At 41.6% G+C, this 25,533-nt stretch overlaps 1 protein-coding gene across 4 annotated transcripts in view; it reads right to left on the reverse strand.

The window, feature by feature from the left end:
- The window catches only part of Gramd1c (GRAM domain containing 1C), a 77,959-nt gene that overhangs the window by 7,574 nt on the left and 44,852 nt on the right, over positions 1 to 25,533 (reverse strand). For 3 of the 4 annotated variants that reach the window (XM_050148890.1, XM_050148893.1, XM_050148892.1), the window contains 8 exons: positions 23,881 to 23,999; positions 21,297 to 21,429; positions 17,817 to 17,979; positions 10,157 to 10,294; positions 4,475 to 4,593; positions 3,058 to 3,200; positions 1,914 to 2,017; positions 389 to 565 (listed from right to left, as the gene is read on the reverse strand). In XM_050148890.1, coding sequence (XP_050004847.1) covers positions 389 to 565; positions 1,914 to 2,017; positions 3,058 to 3,200; positions 4,475 to 4,593; positions 10,157 to 10,294; positions 17,817 to 17,979; positions 21,297 to 21,429; positions 23,881 to 23,999 — 1,096 coding nt within the window. The remainder of the gene's footprint in view (positions 1 to 388; positions 566 to 1,913; positions 2,018 to 3,057; positions 3,201 to 4,474; positions 4,594 to 10,156; positions 10,295 to 17,816; positions 17,980 to 21,296; positions 21,430 to 23,880; positions 24,000 to 25,533) is intronic. The other variant, XM_050148891.1, reaches the window with a different exon arrangement.

Below are 25,533 nucleotides of genomic sequence, written 5' to 3' on the forward strand. Positions count from 1 at the left end.
TGAGATTTTATTTAAATATCCTTTTTTTTTTCTTCCTTTTTGAGGCAGCATTTCAGTATGTAATTCTGGCTGCCCTGGAACTCACGAGGTAGACCAGCTGGCCTCAAACTCACTGAGATCTGCCTGCCTCCATCTGAGTGCTGGAACTAAAGGCATGTACCAGTACAGTCAGCCTGAAACTTTTAAATGCTCTGTGGACCAAACAAAATACTCTACTGGCCACATGCCTGCCATGTCCCAACTCTTCCTTTAGGCTTCTGTGTAGCCGTCACTAAGAAACTCGGAGTATATTAAATATTATCCAAAAGGAGAGGAAGGTAGGCTTCCTTAAATGACATTCTTCATGAACAAGAGGTACCTCGTGCGTCCTGAGGCTAAAATCTTTTACCTGTAACATCCCCTTTGGCCTCAAAGCCCACATCTATAGGAGAACGCTGGGAGGGCAGCTTAGGAACTGTTTCTGCCGTTCGATTCAAGGTCCGCCTTCTCCGTCGTAGGCTACTGAGTTTTCCAGGGTCTTCGATGGATTGATTTAACACAGACTCTTCCATTAATAAATCTGATTCTAAGGTGAAAATTTTAAAACAATAGGATTAGGAGGAAGCCTTCTCAGCTGTAAGACCTAGGCTGTGTGTGTGTGTGTGTGTGTGTGTGTGTGTGTGTGTGTGTGTCCACGCATGTGTGCATGCACAGGTTTGCTTGTTTGAGCCTTGATAATCTTTTCTAATCATATGTTAGGTTTTGCAGACTAGATTCAAACTTTATTCTTAATTAAAAGCTTTGGAGACTACAATGACCCAATAATGAGGCTTCATTATTCTAGGAAGAATGTTTATCAATAAATGATGGGATCATCAGTGGAAACTCGCTAGTGCTATATTAAATATTAACATAATGGCTTCAGTTATGGAAACAACAGCTCCACATACTTCCATGAAGTCATTAGAAAGCGTTCCAAAATAGAGCCCAGTGTTTCCTAACCCTAAAGCGAAGAGAAACATGTAGATGTTCTAAGGTTTGCAAAGGAACATTCTGGCAAGGGGGATCTTCAAACAACCTAAAAATCCCATTTTTTTAAATTATTTATTTCAACCCTTTCCTTTCTCAGTTTTTCATCCAAATCTCATTATCCAATAGCCAAGCTCATGTTTAAGCTTCATTTTCTCTGTTGCTGATGAGAAGTTTAATAATGAAACAGTCAAAGGGAAAAGAGCTGGAGGACAAATGACCAACAAAATAAACCATGCAGCCTAAGTAGCTCAAGCTGATTGGCCTCAGCTTTTCCTTCAGTAAAATTAATTATGTGCACATATGTGCGGTGTTCCCTCATGGATTTATTAAGAATATCCCAGCACAACAGCCGCATTGCTTCTCACGGTCATCTACCAGTACCCCCTCCACCAAATCCATAGGAACAGAGTGTCATTGCCAAGTGGGCCTACATAAGCCCAGGAAAGCTGCGGCCTAGAAGGCAGGTGTGGGCCCGGGGCTCTGCAGACGTGAGAGAGAGTGAGTGACTCCATAACCAATTTTGTAACCCCAAACTGTGGTCAGCCTCCTGCCTCCTTGCAAAGGCAAGCAGTGTGTGATCTTGGACAAGTCACTTAACCCTACTTTGATTTCCTCTGTAGTCAAATGGGAAACACCAACCATAGCAGCTGCACCTCACAGGGCTGCTGTGAGTATGAAATGTTCACACTATGATGTGCATTTTAATTCTGTGGTGGGCAGAAAACAAGCATTAGATAAGCAGCGTTGGCAACAATAACTGAGATTTTAAAACCGCACAATTGACAGAGCAAGTGAGGAGCGGAAGCCACTTCCGTGAGCATCATTCCAGCCTTGTCACCTGGACCCTCTGTGTCCTAAACATGCGACCTGGACACAAACAGATGCAGCAAAACTTTACAGACCAAGCTGTTTGAAGTAGCGCTCCAGCGAACTCCAGGAATTCTTCTCAATTAAAGACTTGATAATGCCCCATGGTTGTTTCCTGTATCTCACGTCTGTGGAAACTCTAATAGGAAGAGAAGAGACAGACTTTAGCCAGCAGAAGAGACCAGGTGAGTTCAGGGGAGTATGGCCATAGGCTACTTTAGCTATCCCACTGCAACAAAACGTAAGGTTACATTCTGTGGAAAGCCAAAATAATTACTATTATAAAATTACTATTATAAAAATTATAAAATTACTATTATAAAATAAAAATTTGTTCTTCTTTTAAAACCATTGTAGGCTGCTACTAACCTCATCAAATGATAATATTCTACCCTCACAGAAATAACATTGAAAGCTTCAATAAATGCTAAGAAATTAAATTGGCAGTAATGGCATATGCCTTTAATCCCAGCACTTGAGAGGCAGAGGCAGGTGTGTCTCTATGAGTTTGAGACCAGCCAAGTCTATAGAGCAAGTTCCAGGACAGCCAGGGCTACACAGAGAAACCCTGCCTTGAAACACAAAAAGGAAGGAAGGAAGGAAGGAAGGAAGGAAGGAAGGAAGGAAGGAAGGAAGGAAGGAAGGAAGGAGAGAGAGGGACAGAAATAGGGGGGAGAGAAGGAGAGAGGAAAGGGGAGGGAGAGAGAATTAAATAAATTTCTAAATGCCTGGGGAGGGGCATCAGATCTCTCGTGATCACACATTAGTCGGAAGTAGTTCTATTCCTTAACTCCGAGCAAAGCCTATGATGGCCACTGCTCTTCAAGGCGGCAGCATTCTTTATTGCCCACTGCAGCTGTCCCTTACTGCTCACCACACCTTCCCGTGGAACTCCTGGCCCCTGTGACCCTTAGACTTGGTCATGTGACTTGTTGTGGCCAGTTCTATGGCTTTTTCTTCCTTTGGCAACTGAAGAACTCTTGTTCTAGACTGTGCAGCCCCAGAATCTCAAAGCCTTTATCAGTCTCAGTCTTAGTGAGGACTTCTACCCTTCTGATCACTGCTGGACATGTAAATTAGGCAAGAAGTAAAGTTCTGTTGTGCTTGACTAAGAATTCAAGGCTAATGTTACACAGCATACTGTGGACTACTTTAAAACATACACTTGCGATTGCTCACCTCAGTCTGCATCTCTGCTTTGCAGATCGGACGATACAGTATCTATTCAGCGTATAGAAGTAGTCGTGGTAGGGAACGTCATGTGTCAGGACTTCTGAATCTACTAAATAAAATTGTGCTTCCCGGCTTTCCTTATACAGTGTCTGCCGAAATAAGATACAAATGCCTATTTTCAATATTTTTATGTTCTCAGCTATTTAGAACAAATATACTGAGGTTCCTTCTCACAAGTACGAAAGACATCAAAAATCTTTTTTTTTTTTTTTGCAGAAGAAGGTATACATTATGTATACAGTATTCTCAGTACTCTGCCTGCAGGCCAGAAGAGGGCACCAGATCTCATTACAGATGGTTGTGAGCCACCATGTGGTTGCTGGGAATTGAACTCAGGACCTTTGGAAGAGCAGGCAGTGCTCTTAACCACTGAGCCATCTCTCCAGCCCGACATCAAAAATCTTAATGACAAGCTAGGACTGAATCAGAAATAAGTTGCAGAGTCTTTCTGTGTTTATTGGCTATAATGAATTTTAAGTTTAAAATTAAATTGACAATTCAAAATCAATTGAATAATGCAAGGGCCACAACTCCCACATTCCCTGAAGTTTAACAGAACCAAATGTCAACGGGGGGGGGGGGGGGTAAATGATGAAACTAGACCAAACATCACTTTCCCTGAACAGGACGTGGGGAGCTGTCAGGCGAATCTTTATCATTTTAACAGCCTTCCACCTGTCCTTGAAGGAGGAAGGACTAACTGTTAAACTTATGGAAGATTCTCCTATGCCGAAAGACTGATCTCTTCGTATCTGTGACAATCTTTTAAATAGGTATGTAAGACAGGAAGTCACATTCTCTTTGCCCCGATGGAGAAAAACTGCAGCAGCACCCCGCCTTCAGGAGTTCAAGCACTTCATATCACAAGCCTGCTGCTCAGATTGGCCAAACACGCTCTGCTCTGGGCCAGTACCGCACTAGTCCTGAAGAAGACTATGGGCTTATACTTAGTTTTTAAAACTCCTGTGTTTTCCTGTGCGTCACTGCAGCTACCTAGCTCTTTGGCTTCCTCGCTGACATGATCCTATAAATTAAATTTTAGAAGTGTTTGTTTTAAAATCTCCTATTATGGTCAAGCGGTGGTGGCACATGCCTTTAATCCCAGCCCTTGGGAGGCAGAAGCAGGTGGATCTCTGTAAGTTCATGGCAAGCCTGGCCTACACAGCAAGTTCTAGGCAGGTGGTCTATTTGACCAGGGGTGGGAGGGTGTGCTTTCTAGGCTTTGAAGCCCTTTCTAACCTGTGACAGTTCATCATCCCTGCCAGGTGTTGGGTGAAATTGTCTCATAAACTGTTGCCTGTGACAGGCCACATCTCTCCTGCTGCAGGCATGACCCCTCCAGAACCCCGAGAGAGTCACTCACCTGCTTCTCTGTGGCAGCAGTGTATTTCCCCGTAAGTGGATTACTGAGGACTATAGTGTAGGTCATGGTTCTCAGCTGATCGCCTCCAGACTCAACTGTCCAGGGTGTAGATACCACATCTAATCAGAGCAAACAGAGAGACTTTAAGATGAACCCAGGGTACAGTTGGAGAATTACATAAACGTTTACAAGCAGGATCTGTCCAAGTTTTACAACCACATTAGAAAAGGAAGCATCACACACCTAAGAGTTGACCATTCAGGACATGCTATAAATATAACAGGTTTAGGTGCTGTGGAACAATGGTCTTGTACTTTGTAAAGATTTGTCAGTATGTTATTTTAATAAAATGCTGATTGGCCAGTAGCAAGGCAGAAAGTATAGATGGGGCAACCAGAACAGGAGAATTCTGGGAAGAGGAAAGGTTCAGTCTGCAATTGTCACGCAGACACAGAGGAAGCAAGATGAGAAGGCCTCGCTGATAAAAGGTACCAAGCCACATGGCTAACACAGACAATAATTATGGGCTAATTTAAGATGTAAGAATTAGTTTATAAAAAGCCTGAGCTAATAGGCCAACCAGTTTTAATTAATGTAGACCTCTGTGTGTTTCTTTGGGACTGAGTGGCTTGGGACTGGGCAGGACAGAAACCTCTGTCAACATTTAGGCATCATTCATTCAAAAACATATGTACACTAAAGCAAAAAAAAAAAACTAGCCTACAATTCACAATCTCAGAGAACCTAGACAACAATGAGGACACTAAGAGAGAAATACATGGATCTAATCTACATGGGAAGTAGAAAAAGACAAGATCTCCTGAGTAAATTGGGAGCATGGGGACCATGGGAGAGGGTTGAAAGGGGAGGGGAGCAGAGAAAAATATATAGCTAAATAAAATCAATAATTAAAAAGAAGCCATTTCTTCTTAAAAAATGTATACTTAATTTCAAAGAACTTTTTCAGATTATCTGGTCATATATAAGCCTACTCCAAGAAAACACAAATAATCTACTGCTAATCAGAAATAGGATCAGCAGTGATCATTGAATCCTGTTATTAAAAGTCCATACTATTGAAATAAAGCAACCATCAAGATCTATTTTCCCATGCTTGTTACACTTGGATCTTTAGCATGCTACCAACAAAGCCTACTGAATCATTATTTGCCAGAATATCCTCTGATAAGCATCATATTGGAAGAGACAGTCCTCAGTACTGAAGTAAAGTTCTTTATCAGATAAAACATCAAGAATGAAATTTTGGGCTGGAGAGATGGCTCAGAGGTTAAGAGCACTGACAGTTCTTCCAGAGGTCCTGAGCTCAATTCCCAACAACCACATGGTGGCTCACAACCACCTATGATGAGATCTGTTGCCCCCTTCTGGTGTGCAGTCAAACATGCAGACAGAACACTGTATACATAATAAATAAATAAATAAAAAAATCTTGAAAAAAAAGGGAATGAAATTATAAGAAAAGAACAACAGACAAAAGGATACAGTGTGTCATTTTTATGGAGCTAATGTAAAAATGAAAAGGACAGAAATTGCTGAATACTTTAAGAATCATTTGTTTTTGATAAACACAAAAAATTTAAATTGGTGAAACTTCACACCCCTCAGGGTGGCTATTATGTGATACTAGAAGTAAGGAGTGTTGATGACTCTGTGGCATGGCAGTCTCCATGCACTGCTTAGTAGGACTGTAAAATGGTACAGTTATAAAACGCAGAATGGCTAAGCCTCAAAAAAAATAATAAAGTTACCCTTGGATGTAGCAATCTGCCTTTAGACAACTAATATACAGAGAGCAGAGTTCAAAGTGAGGACTCAAGTAGGTATCTGCATATTACTGGCCAGAGCAGTATTTCTTTCAGAGTAGCTAACAGTTATAAACACAGAGTGTCACTAATGGATGAATGCACACACAGAATATGGTATTATAGATGCATACATGGATATAATTCTGCCTTTAAAAGAGGTGGGATTCTGCTACATGTCCCTCATGGATGGATGGACTTGAAGACATAATGTTATGTGTAAAACTTCTCAGTAAAAGGCAAATGTTAGAGACTTTCATTTATATGAAGTAGCCTGAGTAGTTAAATTCATAACTATAAAAGATGGAATGGGGTTCCTTAGGAACTAGGGAGGGACAAATGGAGAGCTGTTGTTTATAGGTTCAGAGTTTCTATTTGGGTTGACGACAAAAGTCTGGAGCTGAATTGGTGATGGTCACACAATGAATGTACGGAACGCCTCTGAACTGTGTGTTGAGAAACAGCAAGCTTCATATCATGTGTGTTTCCCCACAACTTTAAAATCTGAGCCCAGGTAAGGTAAATATGGATGTTATTATACCAGTCATGCAGCTTCTCTGAAGGTTTACATGTATCTAAATGAAAAATATTTTAAATTGACTTTTTAATTAGAATGATGCTATGCAACTGTAAATAGAATTCAAAGAGAGTGCCAATTTAAAAGTTTCTTATTAAAATAAATTAGATCTATGGGGCTGGTGAAATGGCTCAGGAGATATTTTATTTTTTCACCATGATAAAATACCATGACCCAAAGCCCCCAATAACATACTTCCTCCACCAAGAAGACTACACCACCTAAAATTCTACAGCCTCTGCAAACAGCGCCACCAACTGGAGACCTGGTATTCAAATGCCAGTGGGGGGGGGCATTTCTCATTCAAACCATTATAACAGGTAAAGGTACTTGGCATCAACCCTGCTAACCCAAGTTTGATTTTCTGAACCCCCGTGGTAGAAAAACAAAACCGTCTCTCTCTCACACACACACATACACACACACACACACACACACACACACACACACACATGCACTAGCACGCACACGTATGCATGCATATTGTGAAAAACTAGAAGAAAAAGAAAGACAGACAACTTTAATTACTAGGTAGAAAGTTCTAAGAATAACTATGGATTTTAGTGACAAGCAAATTATCCTTTGCAGAAAAGCCTCTTGACTCATTCCAGGCCCACCCTGTAATGTGCCTTTAACTGCCAGACTTTGAGGAAGCTGGAAGCCTTTGATCCCAACGCTAGAGTGGACATAGTCATCCATGATGAAGCCAGATAGGCACTAGACAACAAATGCAGTTGTGCTTCAAGAAGCAAACTCCACTCCATACTGACTTTACTGACCAGCGGTGCTTCCTGGACATAAAGAGGACAGCATCCCAGCAACAGCCATTGCTTAGCAACTACGGGATGAACCATTCCTGACTCTTCACAAGTATCAAGTCCTCCAGATAGAAGTGAATAGTAAAGTACAAAATGGATTCAAAAGAGATACAGTTAAGTTAAATATGAGCCACTGGGCAGGATGACTTACACCTCCAGACATTCCATGTTTTTAATGGAAAATAGAAATTATATTCTCAAAGTCATGAAACACAGGATATAATCACAAAGTTCAATATCAACAGAATCCCTTTGCTACTCTACTGTGGAGAAGAGCATTCATTTTTGGTCCTGGATTCGCTACCATTGATCTTACCTATGAATATATACTTGTGCTTTTGTGGATGATTCAAATAACCTAATGGTTAACAAAAATCCTTAGGTTGTAGAATTGATCACTGACCATGTCAAATGGCTTACCTTGTACACATGTCTACTGCTATGGTCTTCTAATTTTATATGGTTGACTTGTAGCATTAAAAAATTTGGAACAATTGATATAAATTCATTTTTAAACTTACTATAAACTTGTTTGACCTATTTAATGAAGAACTTTTATCACACGAGCAGTGAAATTCTCCTGAGAGTGTTATCAGCTCTATAAAACTATTATATCATAAACTATTATATCATTATGTCATAAACTATAAAACATCATATCATAGGTTCTGTGATCAAAGGGCACAGCTCCATCATTTTCACATAGGAAGCACACAGAGACACCAGTACCCCAACTAAGATGTGAAACTTCTTATCTGCATCTGAAAGCAGCGGTCCCAGGCTTTACCCATCTACCCCTCATCACAGGAACCATGAGCACACTGACTTCCATGTCTCGGTCAAGCAATTACACATCATGCACGCTTTGCATCTGGTTTCTTTTGCTTAACACTGTGTCTGTGAGGCCCACTCACAGTTATAGGTGGGAGTTCTGTGGGAACCCAAAAATGTAAGCCTATTCCACCTTGTCTGAAGGTCAAAAAGTCTGAGCTTATTATAGCTCTTTCAAAGTTGTTGACAAGTGTGGCTACAAAACAAAATATACCGACCTGGGGTGTGGTCACTTGGTGTTCTGGACACTAAGATGGCCCGTAGAGGTAGATCTGCTCCACCCAGAGAATTCGAGTGTGCTTCTGCTCCTTCTTTTGAAATGGAGGTTTGACTTAGGGAGTGGCTGCCTGCAGGATACTTAATCTAGGGTGTGTTCACTATCCTAAACATCTAATGCTTTGCTCAGGAATTAATTGTCTGACATCTCAAGTATGGAAGCAAGTAACTACTTTGGTTGTTCTTTGTACCATGTTAAAGCAGTCTTTTACCTTTTCCCCACCCCCTTCTGTGTTGGGGTATAAAAGAGTAGGATAAATAAATGCAGGCAAGTTTCAGCATTCAAGATCCACTGGGTTGGCCTCCCGGTACTATCTTGTGTCTCTTTCTTATCTCTATTCCTCCCTACCTAACATTTCTAATCCTCACACCCCTATCCTGGGACAGACAAACCCGCTTGTGGCTAGGATTGTGGCAGAAGTCACCCCAAAAAGGCGTTTCAAGACAGAGTTCACTGTTGTTTGCATTAGTATATGGAATTCTTTAATGGAGATTTAATATAATTTTGTCATTCTATTAATGATGGGTGTTTGAGATCATACATGTTTCCATAATCCCAGTAACTGTCAGAGTACACACACACAATTCTGATGAGGGTGTACTTCAGATGGAAGGACAGAGTGCGGGAAGTAAGAGCTGTAAGAGACACTACAGGCCGTTTGACCAAGTGATTGCTTCAGTGTATACTCCGCATGAATCCAGTTGTCACTGGAACCCTTTCCAATAGGGTCCGACTCCACTGAATGGGTACATTGATGAATAACTGCAGTTTTTAAAGGGTATAAATATAACTTTAAGTAGCACTTACCTAATTAAACAATTATATCATTCACATGTGAATTTAACTAAACCTTTAAATCATAGTTTTAAAACCAACACTTTAGGGGTTGAAGAGATGGCAGTTAAGAATAGTTAAGAGTGCCAGGTGGTGGCGGTGCACGCCTTTAATCCCAGCACTCGGGAGGCAGAGGCAGGCAGATCTCTGTGAGTTTGAGTCCAGCCTGGTCTACAAGAGCTAGTTCCAGGACAGGCTCCAAAGCTACAGAGAAACTCTGTCTCGAAAAACAAAATCAGTTAAGAGCACTGACTGCTCTATCAGAGGACCTGGGTTCAATTCCCAGCACCCACATGGCAGCTTACAACTGTCTGTAACTTCAATTCCTAGGTATCAACACCGTCACACAGATATACATGTAGGCAAAATACCAATGCATATAAAATAAAGATAAATTATTTAAAAAAAGTAAAATCAACACCTTAAAATCAAAGTGTATCTAATGCCTCCCCACAAAATCAGTCCCAAACCTCTAAGGATAATCCTCCCAAACTCATTGTTAGGTAAGAATAGAAGACCAACCTATTATATTTCTAGAAGTAGTGAATCTCTGCATAAAGTGTGAGCTAGTGAAGAGAAGTTCAAACATTCTCTCAGCACTCATGTGAAAAACGCGGTTGATATAAAGTCTTCCTTGAAGATCTTTCTCCAGAATATTTTCTAGAAAAACAAAACACAAACCAGAGGAGAAGAAATTAAAGAAAGACAATTTCAATATTTGAGGGAGAACTGTGTTTTATTTTGGCCTTGATACAAAAAGTTTTTAAATGTGATTATCCTGCTTCAGAATAATAAAAATACTACAAATTGGAAGATATATATATGTGCATATTCATATATATAAAACATAAGCATATGTACATGACTAAATAAGACCACCATCTCCAATTATTAAAATCCAAAATACACAGAAATACTTAACTAGCATAATATTGAACTCCTTCTATAAGATACCATGCATATGAATGTTTAATATGTGATAAAAGAAATAATAATTATCAGAGACATTTCAAGTCATACCACCAAATACATTCTGTAGATATTAAGTAGCCAGTGATTCTATTTGCTGTGTGCAGTAACACATCGGTCCAATGATCTCATTTGGTTTACCAGACAGGTATCACCATATTCATAGTGTATTCTGTGGAGGCTCGAAAATGTGAGACTATTTCCATGTTGACCAAAAGTCAGGGAGTTGGAACTTACCTCTACTTCTTTCAAGGTTATTGTGCTTCTACCTCAAACAAAGGTCCCACCTAGTAGTTGAACAGGAGTTCTGCTCTCTCAACGTTATTGTCAACAGGAAGAGGTATTTTTGTCGAGGTTGATCCCCAACAGTATTCTCAGTGCTCTACATTAAAATGGGAATAACAATTCCTCCTAAAAAAAGTATTCACTAAAGCTGAATAATGTCCAGTAGAACAGTACTTGGTCTACCTGGGAACTTGATAGTTAGGTATGTGCTAAAAATTACTGCAGCAAATGAAGTAATGTCTTTTCACCACTTCTGATGTTCCTATAGCCATCTCTGTGAGCATTCCCGTGGTCATCTCTCTGTCAGTGTTCCCGTGGTCATCTCTCTGTCAGCATTCCCATGGTCATCTCTCTGTCAGTGTTCCTATGGTCATCTCTCTGTCAGTGTTCCCGTGGTCATCTTTCTGTCAGTGTTCACATGCTTATACTAAGTGTTCCCGTGGTCATCTCTCTGTGAGCGTTCCCGTGGTCATCTCTCTGTCAGTGTTCCCATGGTCATCTGTCAGTGTTCACATAAGTGATCATGTCTATGTCAGACACTGTGCCAACCACCTTCCAGCATGGATGCTTTTCAGCCTTATGCAGTCCTCTGGCAGGGCTTCTTCCTCTATGGAGGAGGAAGGTGTAGTAGAGAGACAGCTGTCAAGATACCAAGGTCAGGAATGACTGCTCTGAAATTTGAATCCACTCCAGCACACAAAAAGTGCCCTGTGTTTTATGTAGCCAGAAAGAGTCTAACTGAAAAAACTATTTTTAAAAATGGGGGAAATGGAAAGGAAAAGAGCAGGAATCGAAGCCTGGTGCACAATGAAAATAGTGGCAATACAACACAAAATTTTACTGATCTGGGGACAGTGACTGGTTATTATTTCAAGCCTTACCCTCTGCCAATACACAATAAAAAACCATGACAAGAACTCCAAACATCAGAAACCAAACTCCAAGGGTTATCTGTGTGAAGAATCTGTCAATATTAACCTACGGGAACCAGTGTGGTTCAACAAAAGACATGGTCTACAAGCCAGAAAAGCATGTAAGCTTGCCCCGACCACTATTGTTTGCTCCCTCACTATTGATTTGTGTGTAGAGAATTTACAAATGCCATGTAGATATCAATTTACCCTCTTCTTGTAAAAACACTATTTATCGGCAGAACAATCCACTGAAATCTCAAAGAGCTCCTTGGGTGTAGAAATCATCCCTGAAATTAGGCAATTTGCTAAAGTTCCATAAGATAGCCTCCCTGCTAGGCTCTTGAGCTTTCACTGACACAGAAGTATTATATGTCCATGATGAAAATAACTCGAATATTCACAAAGGAAGCAAACAAAAATTCAATGGGATTTCTTCAGGAGAGTCCTTCTATACAAGGATCCATCCCAAAATGCTACATTGCACTTAGTTATTTTCTCTCCTTAGCCAGCTCTAATCTCAGGCTCTAATCAAGCCTTCTCAGGATTAGGCTTCTTTGCTACATCCTTGAACCCTGGAAGAGTGCTAGCCAGGTTATTTCACACAATGACTTTCAGTCTGGGCTTGCTGATGTCCTCCCTGAAAACACTAGAGTAGTGGGCTTGGGAAGACTACTGAAAGTGTGAAATACTCTAGGTGCCCGTGAACAACGCAGTTATAACAAGGGATGCTAGAAGCAGTTCAGGCTTTTATCTAAGGGGCACATACCCTGGAAAAGACTAATGTGCCTAAGTCTTCTAGATCGCCCACATCCCCATTAAAATCTGCTGGGTTGTTTCCTTGTTTGCTTGATGATAGCCATTCTAACTGGGGTGAGACAGAATCTGAATGTAATTATTTTAGGTTGGTTGGCTTTGGAGTGCGGTGGTGTTTGTGTTTTGTTTGTGTGTTTGTCTGTTGAGAGTTTCATATAGCACAAGCTGGCCTCAAACTTACTGTGGTTGAGGATGACCTTGAACTTCTGATCTTTCGGCCTCTGACTCCCTATTTGTGGGACTGCAGGCCTGTGTCACTGTGCAATGCTGAGACCAAATCCAGGGTTTGGGGGATGTGCTAGGCAAGCCCTCTGGCGAATGAGCTCCGCTCTCTAACCCATCAATGCAGCCGCCCCAAGAGGCGTTGAAGATTTTCACGTGTATTTATTGGCCATTTGTACTTTTTTATTTGAAAAGTTGTTTTGGGTTCATTTGTTCATTTATCAACTGAATCGCTTGCTCTCTGGCTATTTAGTTTTTAAATATTTTCTGGATATTAATCGCTGTTGGATACAGAAAAGACTTCTTCCTACTCTGTACGATGTCTTATCACTCTATTGATTTTCTTTTGCTGTACAAATTTTTTAAAGTTGAATGCACAGCTAATATTTTCTTTACACCTAGAAACAGTCATTTCTCTTAAGAGGCCCGATTTTATAACTTTGAAAAGTGAGTCTCTTATTCAGATCGAAAACAGAAAGATTACACTTATGTACACTCTTCTGTACAGTATTTTCATGTTTCTCCTAAATAACATTAGGTTTTAGGTTCTGAATTATGACTGATAAAAGTACAATTTACTATAGCAGTATCAGAAATTAATAATATATTCTGCATGGAAATTTGTTCAAGGAAATAAGTACATAAAATAAATTGTTTCTGCTTTGGGTTACTCATTTATGAGATTCCTTTTCTCTGTAGCTTTGGAACCTGTCCTGGAACTTGCTCTTGTAGATCAGGCTGGCCTCGAACTCAAGAGATCAACCTCTCTCTGCCTCCCAAGGGCTTGGATTAAAGGCGTGCACCACCACTGACTGGCTCATTTATGAGATTCTTGACATTTCAATTCCCTCCAAAGAACAATACCAATAATACTGCTGTAGCACAGTAAATTGACAGGTGGTGTTCTTTAAATGAAAAAAGGACACTGCTTAACTCAGGAGCAGGGACTGGAGAGGTGGTTGTTCTTTCAGAGGATGTAAAGTTTGGATCCTAGTATTCACATTGGGTAACTCACAACCAGCTCCAGAAGATCCAAGGACCCCCTACCTCTGTGGACACCAGCAATTGCACACAAAGATAAACACAAATACATTTTTTTTTACAGTATCAGTTTGAAGGTAGCAGTAGAAATGATTTGGATTTCTATGAGGCAGATAAATACAGGGGAAATACGGTAACCCGAAACTCACACTGCTGACTGTTTTGAGAATGTATAGCCATGTCCTACATAGGTAAGGTTTGAGCTGGAGAGGGCAGACAGATTCTCTTCATGAGACAGTACCGTGATGCTCTGTTTTGATTGGTTTGTCTGGAATGGATGATTCTAGAGAGATTCTCTATGCTAAAATAATCCCTTAAATCACAGCATAAATGTGGTATGAAAGGCAGGGCTGGATTTTCTCAGTTTTCTGTCTGCTCAAAAACAGATCAAAGTGCTCCATTTTAGCCAGCGTGGTGGTGCAGGCATAATCCCAGCATTCAGGATAGGGCAGGAGGGTTCTGGAAGCCCCAGACTAGCCTGAGCTCTATGACTAGTTTCAGGATAGCCAGGGCTACACAAGAAGGCCGTGTCAACAGATGATGACAACAAACCTAACCGATGTTTTGTTTAAAGAGAGTTCCACCCAGCCAGCCTCCATCAACGCCCCAACCTCCTGGGCTGGTCTCCTTCATTTGACCTTCCCCATTTCTCCCCGATTTCATCTCCTGCCAACGCCTCATTACTTTACAACCTGAGAAAAGATACAAACATAGAGCCATCATCAGGCTCACTTGAAAGATCTGATGAGCCTGAGATCTGAAACCCATCTAGAGAAAACAGTGGGATCACCCAAATTATTATCTAATGATAATCTAGTAGGAAAAACTCACCCCTACACCCTAAGGACACTTTAGGGGAAACACCATGGAAATACTCGCTGCAGAACCAGGCACTTTCCAAAGAGGCAACAAAAACAGCACAGAGTGGCCAGGGCCCATGTGCAATAACCACACAATATTACATTTCTGTTATTCCTAGATGGGTGTGCAGCTTTCGAGTTTTAATGTTGTTTTTCTAGGAACTCAATGACGAAGCAATGTTTTAAGGACAATTCTTAAGAGCAGATTTAATGACAGAGAAAATGATTCCTTGCTTTGTTGTCACTGACCTGTTTGGCCACTGGGTGCCAGACTAGATCTTCCTAGAGGCCCAAGTTCAGTCAGGCAGCGCATGACTAATTCGTGCCCACACATTCTAAAGCGCGGTAGCACGAGGCCTCGTAAGGCCATGATCCTCCTCATTCCTGTCATGCCTACTGCACTGATGACACAGACCTTCATATTTTCAAGAAAGACTTCTCATAAAACCTACTGGATAATATGACACTTAGAGTAGGGAGCATGGTTTGCTGGTAAGTTTGCCATAAAACACCTTTTTGTTGCTCTTATTTTATTCTCAGCTATCCCCTGCCTCTTCCTTCCTCCTGCCCCGCCTCCTGAGCATGCTCTGTGGAAAGAGCAAGAAGGTAGCTTTCCACAGCCAGTTAGAGTGGCCTCACCAGAAGGCAGCTCTGCTGGGCCTGACCTATGACTTTCGCCCTAAGAACTGTAAGGAATTACATTGTTCTCTGAGCCACGGGAACTGAAGTATCTGTCATGGCAGCCTGTGCTGCCTAATATAATGTGTAAGCGTGGAAGGGGTATGCCAGGCAGGCTCAGCGCATGCCTGTCCTGTCTTATGAAGCGTAGGTACCCTCTGCAGCTCCTGCTGCTCCATGGCTGATCTCCCTTCATCCTCCTTTCCAGCTCGCTCAGCAGCCTTGTTACCTCTGGCACACGTAAGTGGATTATCCTCTAACTTGGCCACCATCAGTTCTTTGTGTCTTTTCCTGATTTTATTACTGTAGGGATATCAGGAAGGACGCTATTTCTTGAGCCCGTGCAACAATATAAAGAATACAAGAAAAACACAGCCAGAGAACAACACATTTGCTACCCAGAAGGCCTTTCTTTCAGTAAAGATTCTGGTTACTCAACATCGGGAGAGTCTAGCTAAATCTATTGGTCTTCTAACACCAAATGGCTTATTTTTCACATTTCATTTATTTATTGTGGGAGGGCACATGGGCCATTGCTCTCTTATAGGGTCAAAGGACAACCTGCAGGAGTCTGTTTTCTCTTTCATCGTGTGGATTCCAAGAACTGAACTCAGGTTATTTGGTTTAGTGACAAGTCCCTTTGCCCACAGAGCCACATCACTGGCTCCGTTAGGTTATTTTTAAAAACCATGTAGTATATTATTAGCAGTTTACTTTGTAAAAAAAAAAAATTCTACTACAGAATGTTCTTTAAAAGTGATTTGAACCAGGTGGTGTTGGCCCAAGCCTTTAATCCCAGCACTTGGGAGGCAGAGGCAAGGGGATCTCTGTGATGGCATACAGAACTAGTTCCAGGACAGCCAGGGCTACACAGAGAACCCTGTCTCAAAAAATAAAGCAAAACAAAATTAAGAATTCAATGGAAATTTATTCTATAGAGACAGTTCAGAAGTAATTATGAAAATGTGATCATGTGTCTGCCTTCAAAGTTATTTTAAAATATTTCTCAAAAATAACTGATACAGATTGAAATAATAATCTTCTAAGTAATCTTTTAAATAAAAAGAATTACTTCTAGACATTTTATTTCCTACTGGAAGCCACGCAGTAATTTAAGTTAATATTCGTCTCAGAATATGTACCTGCCACCATGACTACTTGCTTTTAAATACACGTGTGTGTGTGTGTGTATGTGTGTGTGTGTGTGTGTGTGTGTAAGTATAAAGTCAGGCTTGCAGAGCCTTTGTTAAGATGTATGTTTGTTTGAAGCAGGGTGTCACTATGTGCCTGGAACTCATTACATAGACCACTCTAGCTTCAAACACACAGAGACTCTCCTGCCTCCACTTCCTAAGTTCTGAGATTCAGTTGCACACCACCACATCCAGCAGGTATCCTTTTTTACAAAGAAGAAAGAGAAAGAAGAATTTGGGAAATCCTGGATGCAGTGCTCATGACTTTAAGCCCAGCAGTGGCAGAGGCAGGAGGATCTCTGACTTCAGCAGTACTAAAAAGTAAGTTCCAGGCTGTCCACCCACTACACAGTGAGAATCTATCTCCAATAACAATTATAATAGTAATAATTTGGAAGTACTTTAGTTATGAGAAAAGAACACAGGACTCAAGGTCTTGTCCTCAGTCCAGCCTCTGTGCAGTTAACTAGCTATATGTGTTTAAACCAAAACTCTCCGTTTCTTCTTTCTCTGTGGGTAAGCAGAGGTAGATTAAACACACAGACAATGGGAACGTCTTACCCCAGTCAGTCTGCAGGAGTGGCGTAGAGACTTTCTGTTAACAGATTTGCTTTTCACTGCTGCTACTGCATAAAAGTTTAGTGTGTGTCTTCATGTATGTTCGTGTGTGTGCACATGTTTGCAAGTATCTGTGAGGTCCAGAGGAGAACTTTCTGTGCAGTTCCTCAGGAGCATCCACTTTTATTTTTTGAGACCAGGTCCCATCTCTCATTGGGTCCTAGAGCTTGCTGATTAGGCTAGGTTGTCTGGCCGGTGAGACCAAGGATCTGCATGTCTCTATCTCTTTGTTGTTGGGAGTACAGACCCTCACCACCGCGGTCACCAAAGCTGAGTCTGTCTTGTGGCCACTGGGGGTTGAACGCAACATTGCTTGCACTGAGATATCTCACTGTGCCCGGACTTGCTGTTCCCGAGAGCTTGGAATTACAAGTCAATCTAGTGGAGACTTTCAAATTCTAGGCTTTGAGAGAAATGAAGATGGGCCAGACTGGCAAGTGGTTCTCCTGTGTTCTCTACACACTCATTCCTTTGCTGGGTCTCTTTAGTGCGAGGCTGCCACAATCAAATTCCCACTCTGCACACACCTAACACAAGGGTAAACATTAGAAGACATGCCTGGAATTTTGTTGAGGTTTGAATTCTTTACCTTCATCAACAGAATCTGAAGTGCTGCTTTTGTCCAGAGAAAGGTATTCATTTTTATTCAAGTCCAGCGATTTGGAGGGCGCTCTACTTAACCTCTTTCCCGAAGCTAGCGAAGAGCTTTTTTTCAAATGTTTCTCACTCTGGAGCTCTTCTTTTCCTAATCCCTAAAAGATAAACAATTTGGTTAAAAAATAAAAAACTGATTTGAAGCTTAGGTCTTAAAGTAAGAACTTTAATATTAAATACTAAGAGTAAAGGCTTGAAATGCTGCTTTTTGAAAAATATTTACAGCACTCTGCTGAGACCAACTGTTACCCTTGACATGTTAGTAGGAAATGAATGTCTTCCCCAAGTGTTCTCATGCAGTAACGCACGACAGATTTATGAAGAATAGCACATAGAAGGGATTCAGAGGAAGGTGGCAGCATTTGAGTGGCTGAAGCAGAGGGAAAGGGGAAAAAATAAGGAACAATCAGGTCTTTTGGTGGGCAAGGGAGAGAAGCCAAACCCAGCTTGTTTCCTTAGCCGGTGCCCACTTCTCACCTATCTCTCAAAATCAATAACTAAAATAGAAATGGAAAGAAAATAGAGAGGAGTCACCTAGGAAGCGGGGTGGTGGTGGTGGCGCACGCCTTTAATCCCAGATCTCAGGAGGCAGAGGCAGGAGGATCTCTGTGAGTTCGAGGCCAGCCTGGTCTACAGAGCTAGTTCCAGGACAGACTCAAAAGCTACAGAGAAACCCTGTCTCAAAAAAGAAAAAGAAAAGATAAAGAAGTCACCTAGGAGTATGGTGGGGGAGGAGTGAGGGACTTCATAACAAGCTGGTCCTACTATCAAGAGACTAAGAGATAAGAAATTAAAATATATACCAAAATATGAAACATATATACTTTCTGGGCATGTTTAATAAGGACATGTCATTTTGATAGTAATTAAATGATAGACATTCAATATAAATGCTAGTGTTGTGTTATCACTCAAATAGAACTAACTATAATTAGTAAAATAAGAATATGTATTAACTATACAGAAAACTTTCTTTTTGGACTGTGTGTACACAGATGAAAGAGCACACAAAACATATGTCCAGCCCTTTCCCTTTCTGCGCTCGGAGATGCTTATCTAACACTGAACAGACTCAGCTCCAGGGAGGACACAGGTTTCCACTGGCCATCCGGGAAGCTAGGTGGCAAGTGGGACCCAGGACACAATCACTAACAAGTTAGACTACCCTACCCAGAGAAGCGGCTCTTCAAGCAAAGAGTACAGCTGAAATCACGAGGGGACTGTTTGGGAGTTCCACAGGAGAAAGCTGTTTGGCCACTCAGCAGAGCCAGGGCCACTCAAACAGTGAGCAAAGCTCCACACCCATATTTCTCCTCCGTTAACTAAGTTATACCTCCTATTATAGAACCACAGATACCTGCACGAAAGGCAAGAAATGTTGGCATTTTGTATTGCTTTTATCTTCTCAGATATTTTCCTGTATTTTATAAGGAATGTTAATTTTACAATGAGCATGTTTCCACTTGGAAAACAGCTGTTTCTGACTTTTGTTATTTTCAGTGTATGAAAGTAAAAACAGCAGACAAAGTGAAATACAGACATTTGCTCCCAGGGCTTGAAAACCTCTGTCCTGAACATCAACAAGGGTTTACTGCACTCCTACGTTCTGTTCGCTATGAAGAGAACAGGCAACTTCTTTTAGGGACAGAACTGGAGGCAAGAACCGGCAGGCTAAGTATTCCAAGAGGAGCCACAGAAGACAGGAGACACAGGAAGGACTGAAAGACAGACTAGAGTCCTGAGAACCCTCTCCTCAAAGCTGGACTTTGGCAAATGGATCAGGGGACTGCAGGAAGCCCCCAGCTTGTTACCTCCCCTGACTAAGTGTTTCACATGCAAAGATAACTTCCAGAATGGTGTCCCTCTTGCATGAGTAGATCTCTGAGTGTCTATTCCCGGAAAAGTTTTATAAAAGTAGGCTGATGTAGATGTATGATGAAGGATGGTCTTCTAAAACAAGTGGAGAACTCAGGGGCTATCCATGTGAATAAATTCTATGCCAGTGTTTCCCCAACAATTTCCCAGAGGAGATGCTAGATGCACCCTAAGGGGCTGAGAAAAAAAGAACCATTGTTGACCACATTCAGGCTCACTTAACGAATGCTAGGAACTGTTCTCAGTACCTTCATAGCTACCAATTCATTTTTTTTTTCTTTTTGGGGGGTTTCTTAAGACAGGGTTTCTTTGTGTAGCCTTGGCTGTTGTAGAACTAGCTCTGTGGACCAGGCTGGCCTTGAACTCATAGAGATCCACCTGCCTCTGCCTCTGAGTGTTGGGATAAAAGGCATGTGCCAGCAGCACCCAGCTTCACTTATCATTATTTTAGAAATCCTAAGAGTCTCTACCCTCACTTTATAATTGAGACAACAAACGTAAGTCTAAGTTTAATTAGCTTACTTAGTACCGCGCCATTAGCAAGTGACAGAGGCAGGCTCTGAGGCCCCAGTGCCGCTCTAAAAACCTGTCACCCAGCTGCAGGCCCGAGCAAGAAAAGCTGTGTTGAAGCACTCAACGTTTAGAAGATGGTCTCTAAACACCATGTTCTCCACTAAGAAAATGGTTCATCACATAAATAACATGTCTGTGGCAGAAAACGCACAAATGTGCACGGGACACACAGTTATGCCAGGAAAACGAATAAACAAACAAAAAGTTTAAGAGATTACTGGCCATTTATAAAAGACAGGAGCCCTCTGAAGGGGCTGTCACTGGCGGTGTGATATAACTGCCAGTATGTTGGCAGTGTCCAATAACAATAATGAGCCAGGCGTGGTGGCGGTGCCGACAGGCCTAGTTCTGAGGAGAGCGAGTAAGGGGGCTCGCGGATTAACGCCAGTCTAAGATACATGGCAAGAGCCTGTCTTAGAGAGTCAAAGTAATAATGACTGCAGGCGATGGAAACTCAATACAATTCAAAACTAATACACTTAGGATACTTCCCAGCTAGCAGAGAAGCCCAGTCACTAGCTGGACTGCCATCTTCAATGTGCTACCTAAGGAGTTTCTACTAAAAAGAAAAAAGGAAGGGTTCTCTGTGACCCGACTGTGCTCAAAGGTCCATCTCTCCCCGTCCAAACCAGACTTTCTCCACCACGTGCGTTCCTTCACCGCGGGGAAGTTCTGCTGGCTACAGATTGCTGTGTCTTGTTATGTTTTTAACAGTACTACTGTCTTACTCTATGCTGGCAGGGACCTGCTGGGTGCTCTGAGCAATAGCCATCTTTGAAGAACACCACATACTTTCCCACATAACCTCTGCTTCTTAGAAGCATACACGCTTACTAATATAGAGCAGCAGCCAGACATCCCAAGCTTCCCAACACTTTGAATTGCATTGTATGTTTTACTGGCTCTCCTGTTATGATTACCTCATATCAGTCTCGGGTGTAGTTTTTTGGGAGCAGCATATACTGACCCTTTTCGGCGAGTTTCCATCCAGGGACTCGGTCTCTGAGACTCGGCTAACTGACTCCTGTGGAAAGCCGATGACCTTGAAGAACTTTTCATCCCTTTCCCCAGAGTCATCCACACTGCTTCTTCCTGGACTTCTGTAGGAAACACAGCATTACAAAAGCAGAAAGCCATGTCCAGCCACACCGGCCTTGGTGCTTCTCTTTGAGGTCTTGGCTGGCCTAAATCAACTCAACAAAGAATAGGTTGCCATGCTGTAACCAGCTCCAGTTATGACAAGCGGTCCTCTTAGAGACACCAGCTGACTTTATTCTTGAAAATAAAGCATATGCCCCTATGAAAATCCATACATTTCAGAAACCACTAAAAGTATAATGAAGCACAAAGTAGCCCCAGCCTAGCCGGTCAATAGCACGTGCTTGTTTAAGGTCAAGTTGTAAAACCAGAGCTTCAAAGGCTTAGGGAAAAAGATGGTTTTGGTACCTGAAGACAGTCTTACAAGTCTTGCTTCTGAGGTAGTCTCTGTGAAGGTAGCTAGCCCGTCTGGGAGGCAGAAGCTGCTCACATCTGAATAGAATGCCCTTCAGTGGGGGGAAGGGGGGGAAGGATGGAATGTGGGAAGGGAAATGGGTCCCTCCCTCTGAGATCTAGTTTGCATTTCCTCGCAGCTGAGAGTCAAATGACAAAATCAAAACTGCTGGAGAAGAGCCAGGTTTGGTCGCATACACCTTTAATTCCAGTGCTCAGGGGGCAGAGGAAGAAGGATCTCTATGAATTTAGGGTCAGTCTGGTCAACAGAACTGCTGAATTCCAGGACAGCCAGGGCTACACAAATCCTATCTCAAAAAACCGACAAAAACACTCCCTGCAAAGTCAGTATAGTTAGTTCTAAAGACATCTCAAACAAGGATGCTCAGACAAACCATCTACGGTAGTGAGGATGAGAATGTTTATGGCCCGAGAGTTAACTGGGCTGACAGTCCTCTCATCCCCAAATCTAAACAATACATACATAAAGTCACACTATACCATTCCAGAAGAAAATTAAGTGAAATAAGTAAGCCAGCTCATATATTCTCACCATTGGGGATGGAGAGAAAAAATAAGGATCCTTGAAATAGCCCTCCATGTGAGTATAGAGATCTCAAAATCTGAGGAGGATGAAAGTAAGAAAAGAGAAAAAGAAAAGAAACAGGGAAAAAATAATGAGACTTAAAAAAAGAATATGGAGATCTGAGAAAATAAAGGCTTGAAACAGACTTGCTGTTTTCAGAAGAAGAGCAAGCAGGAGGGACTTGGGCATGAGGGTCCTGCTACATGTTCTTAAAAAACAGTAACCAGGAGAAGAGAATACAGGTTTACTGACGACCTCAAATGTGTGTGAAATACTTGCTCAAAATTCTTATTCTCTCCTGATTCAGAGACTACAAAATTCACAAGTTGACAGAGACCGAAAAACCACTGAATCTAACTGTCTCGTGTTCGTAGATGACTGAAATGAGCATCAGAAATGTCCAAAGATTTGCCTGAGATATCTTAGCTATAAACCACAATCCAGATCCTATTGACTACAATCCAAGGTCTCTGCATTAGTAAGCTGATTTTTGACACAGTTTTGATACCCAAGACTAGTAAACTTTATGATGACATCAATGCAATGGGAAAAATTGAACTTTATGGAAAAGTAATAAAATATGCATGTGCAATCATGTGAAAAAAGATTATAAAATATTGATGTAAGTTGAGACGATACAGGTTTGAGCAACAGAAAAGAAGACTGTCCAGGGAAGGAAAGCATTTGTGCATGTATTAAGACTTTCAACACATCTGCATTATCAGATGTGGAGGGCTAGAGACATGGCTCGGCCGTTAACAGCTAGACTCAGAATCAAAACATCAAGAGCTGGTCTTTCTGTCTTGGCTTCTCTCACTAAGCAGAATGTTTGCTATGAAATTTTAATGTATTACCCTTGGGTTTTTCTTTTCTTTTTTCTTTTTTTAATCTTTTTGCTATGGTCTCAATTAACATTGGATACGGCACGTTTTTATTTGTACAGTTTATAAAATGTTCACACTTCTTAATGAATATATGTCAAAATGATCTTTCCCTACTAATTTCTTTCTCACTCTGTAGCACCACATGGCCCCTGCATTATCACTGCTCTGTCTCCACGGCACCATCAGCTCCTTCCACTAATGTGGTCCCTGTTTACTGAGTGCCAAGCACATGTCACGGCGCTAGCGCGTCCTCAAGGAGAAGTCATGGAACCACCCATCCCTTACACTGCTCTAGTGTCTCCTGGAAGCTCCAAGACCTCACCAGCTCCTACTCCAGATCCTTAATAAAAAAGATTTCTAAAATTAAGTCAATCCTAAGAGTCACAGCTTCATCAAAATGCCTTCGTGTCCACTTTTGCTTACCAATATAATACATGATTTTCCTCTCTCCCAACTTAAACCTTACTCTGCCAACAAGGCACACTGCACCAAATGATAAATTAATAGAAACTTAGAACTAGAAGAACCTAAAATAATTCCGTTTTAATGGTTCATAATGCACCTTGACATTTTAAGTCACCCCACTGTACCTTGGCTGCACATTTTCTTCTATTGATAAGGACAAGTTTTCCATTTCTTCAGCATTTAAGCCCAGCTCCGTGCCATAGTTCTGCTGGAGCAGTTGCCAGAACTCCTGTCTGGTCAGGCTCTAAGATAAGAAAAACATTGCATGGGTATTGGAAAATACAACAGATAACATAATAGTAATTTAAAGCACAAAGGTCAAAGTAAGGATGGCATGAACATTAAGTGTGGCTGTGGTAAATTTTTGGCCTATTTGTCCCCATATTTTCTGCTTTCTATAAAAATAGGTTAATAAGGGTTGGGCATGTAGCTTAGTGATACAGAGCTGCGTAGCATCCACAAGGCTCTGAGCTCAATCCCCAGTGCTGCAAAAGAAAAGTTAATTGCAGTGGGGTTGCACACCTTTAATCCCAGCATCCAGGAAGGCAGAGACAGGCAGATCTCTGTGAGTTCAAGGCCAGCCTGGTCTACAGAGTGAGTTTCAGGATAGCCAGAGATGTTACACAGAAAAACCTTGTCTTGAAAACAAAACAATAAAAGAAAGAAAGAAAAGAAAAGAAAAAGAAAGAGTTGTTAATTCTGCCCATCTGCTAAGAGTTGCTAGAGGAAAGCTGGAGAGAGGGCTCTATGGATAAGGGCACTGGCTACTCTGCTGGAAGACCTGGGTTTGACTCCCAGCACCCATGTGATGGTTCACAACTGTCTACAACTCCAGTTCCAGGGAAACTTCTGGCCATCTCAGACAAACAAGTGGTGCACAGGCCTACATGCAGGCAAAAACTTAGTAAGTAAAGAGCTAATACAAGAAATGGATACACAGATATAAACAATGTTCCTCCTGAGATGGGGTTTAACTGTGTTGTCAGGCTTGGGCTCAAGCTATTCTCCAGAGCAGTCAGAACGAAAAGGCACATGCCACTTAGAAAATGGTGGAAAAACAGAGTAGTTACTGGACATGTGAACTAAAATGCTGAAAGTGTTCTTTTTAGAAAAGTTAAGCTATTTATCACTTCTGGCAATTACTTATCTAAAATCCACACAACCTACGATCACCACACAGAGTTCTAGATGTCAACTCAGAATCAAAACTTCCAATTCACCATTGTATCTGCGTATTTTAAGCATTTTTAGAACTCTATACACCAGTGAGCTCTAAATTTTATTTCCTCCAAATAGAAAATGCTAGAAAACCATCTTCAGAGTACTAATTTACTTTTAATAAAGTCCAGCTTGCATACAGATGGCACCTCAGAGTTAATATCACCAAATACAGCAAAGACGGCTACGTGGATCAGAGTACTGACTACTCTGTCAGTACTCCAAAGTTCAGACCCTCGCTCCGAATTAGGCAGCTCACAAACACCTGTAATTCTTGCTCCAAAGGGTCTGACCCCCTTTCTGGACTCCCCCCTGCCCCCCACACACACTAAAGAAAATTCTTTTTTTTTTTTTTTTCTTTTTTGGATTTTCGAGACAGGGTTTCTCCGTAGCTTTTGGTTCCTGTCCTGGAACTAGTTCTTGTAGACCAGGCTGGCCTCGAACTCACAGAGATCCGCCTGCCTCTGCCTCCTGAGCGCTGGGATTAAAGGCGTGCGCCACCACCGCCCCGCTAAAGAAAATTCTTAATCATGCCAGGCCGTGGTGGCGCACGCCTTTAA

Source organism: Alexandromys fortis, unplaced genomic scaffold (genome assembly GCF_014885135.2).
Source record: "Alexandromys fortis isolate MF-2015 unplaced genomic scaffold, M_Fortis_MF-2015_v1.1 scaffold_4, whole genome shotgun sequence".
Classification (NCBI taxonomy): Eukaryota; Metazoa; Chordata; class Mammalia; order Rodentia; family Cricetidae; genus Alexandromys; species Alexandromys fortis.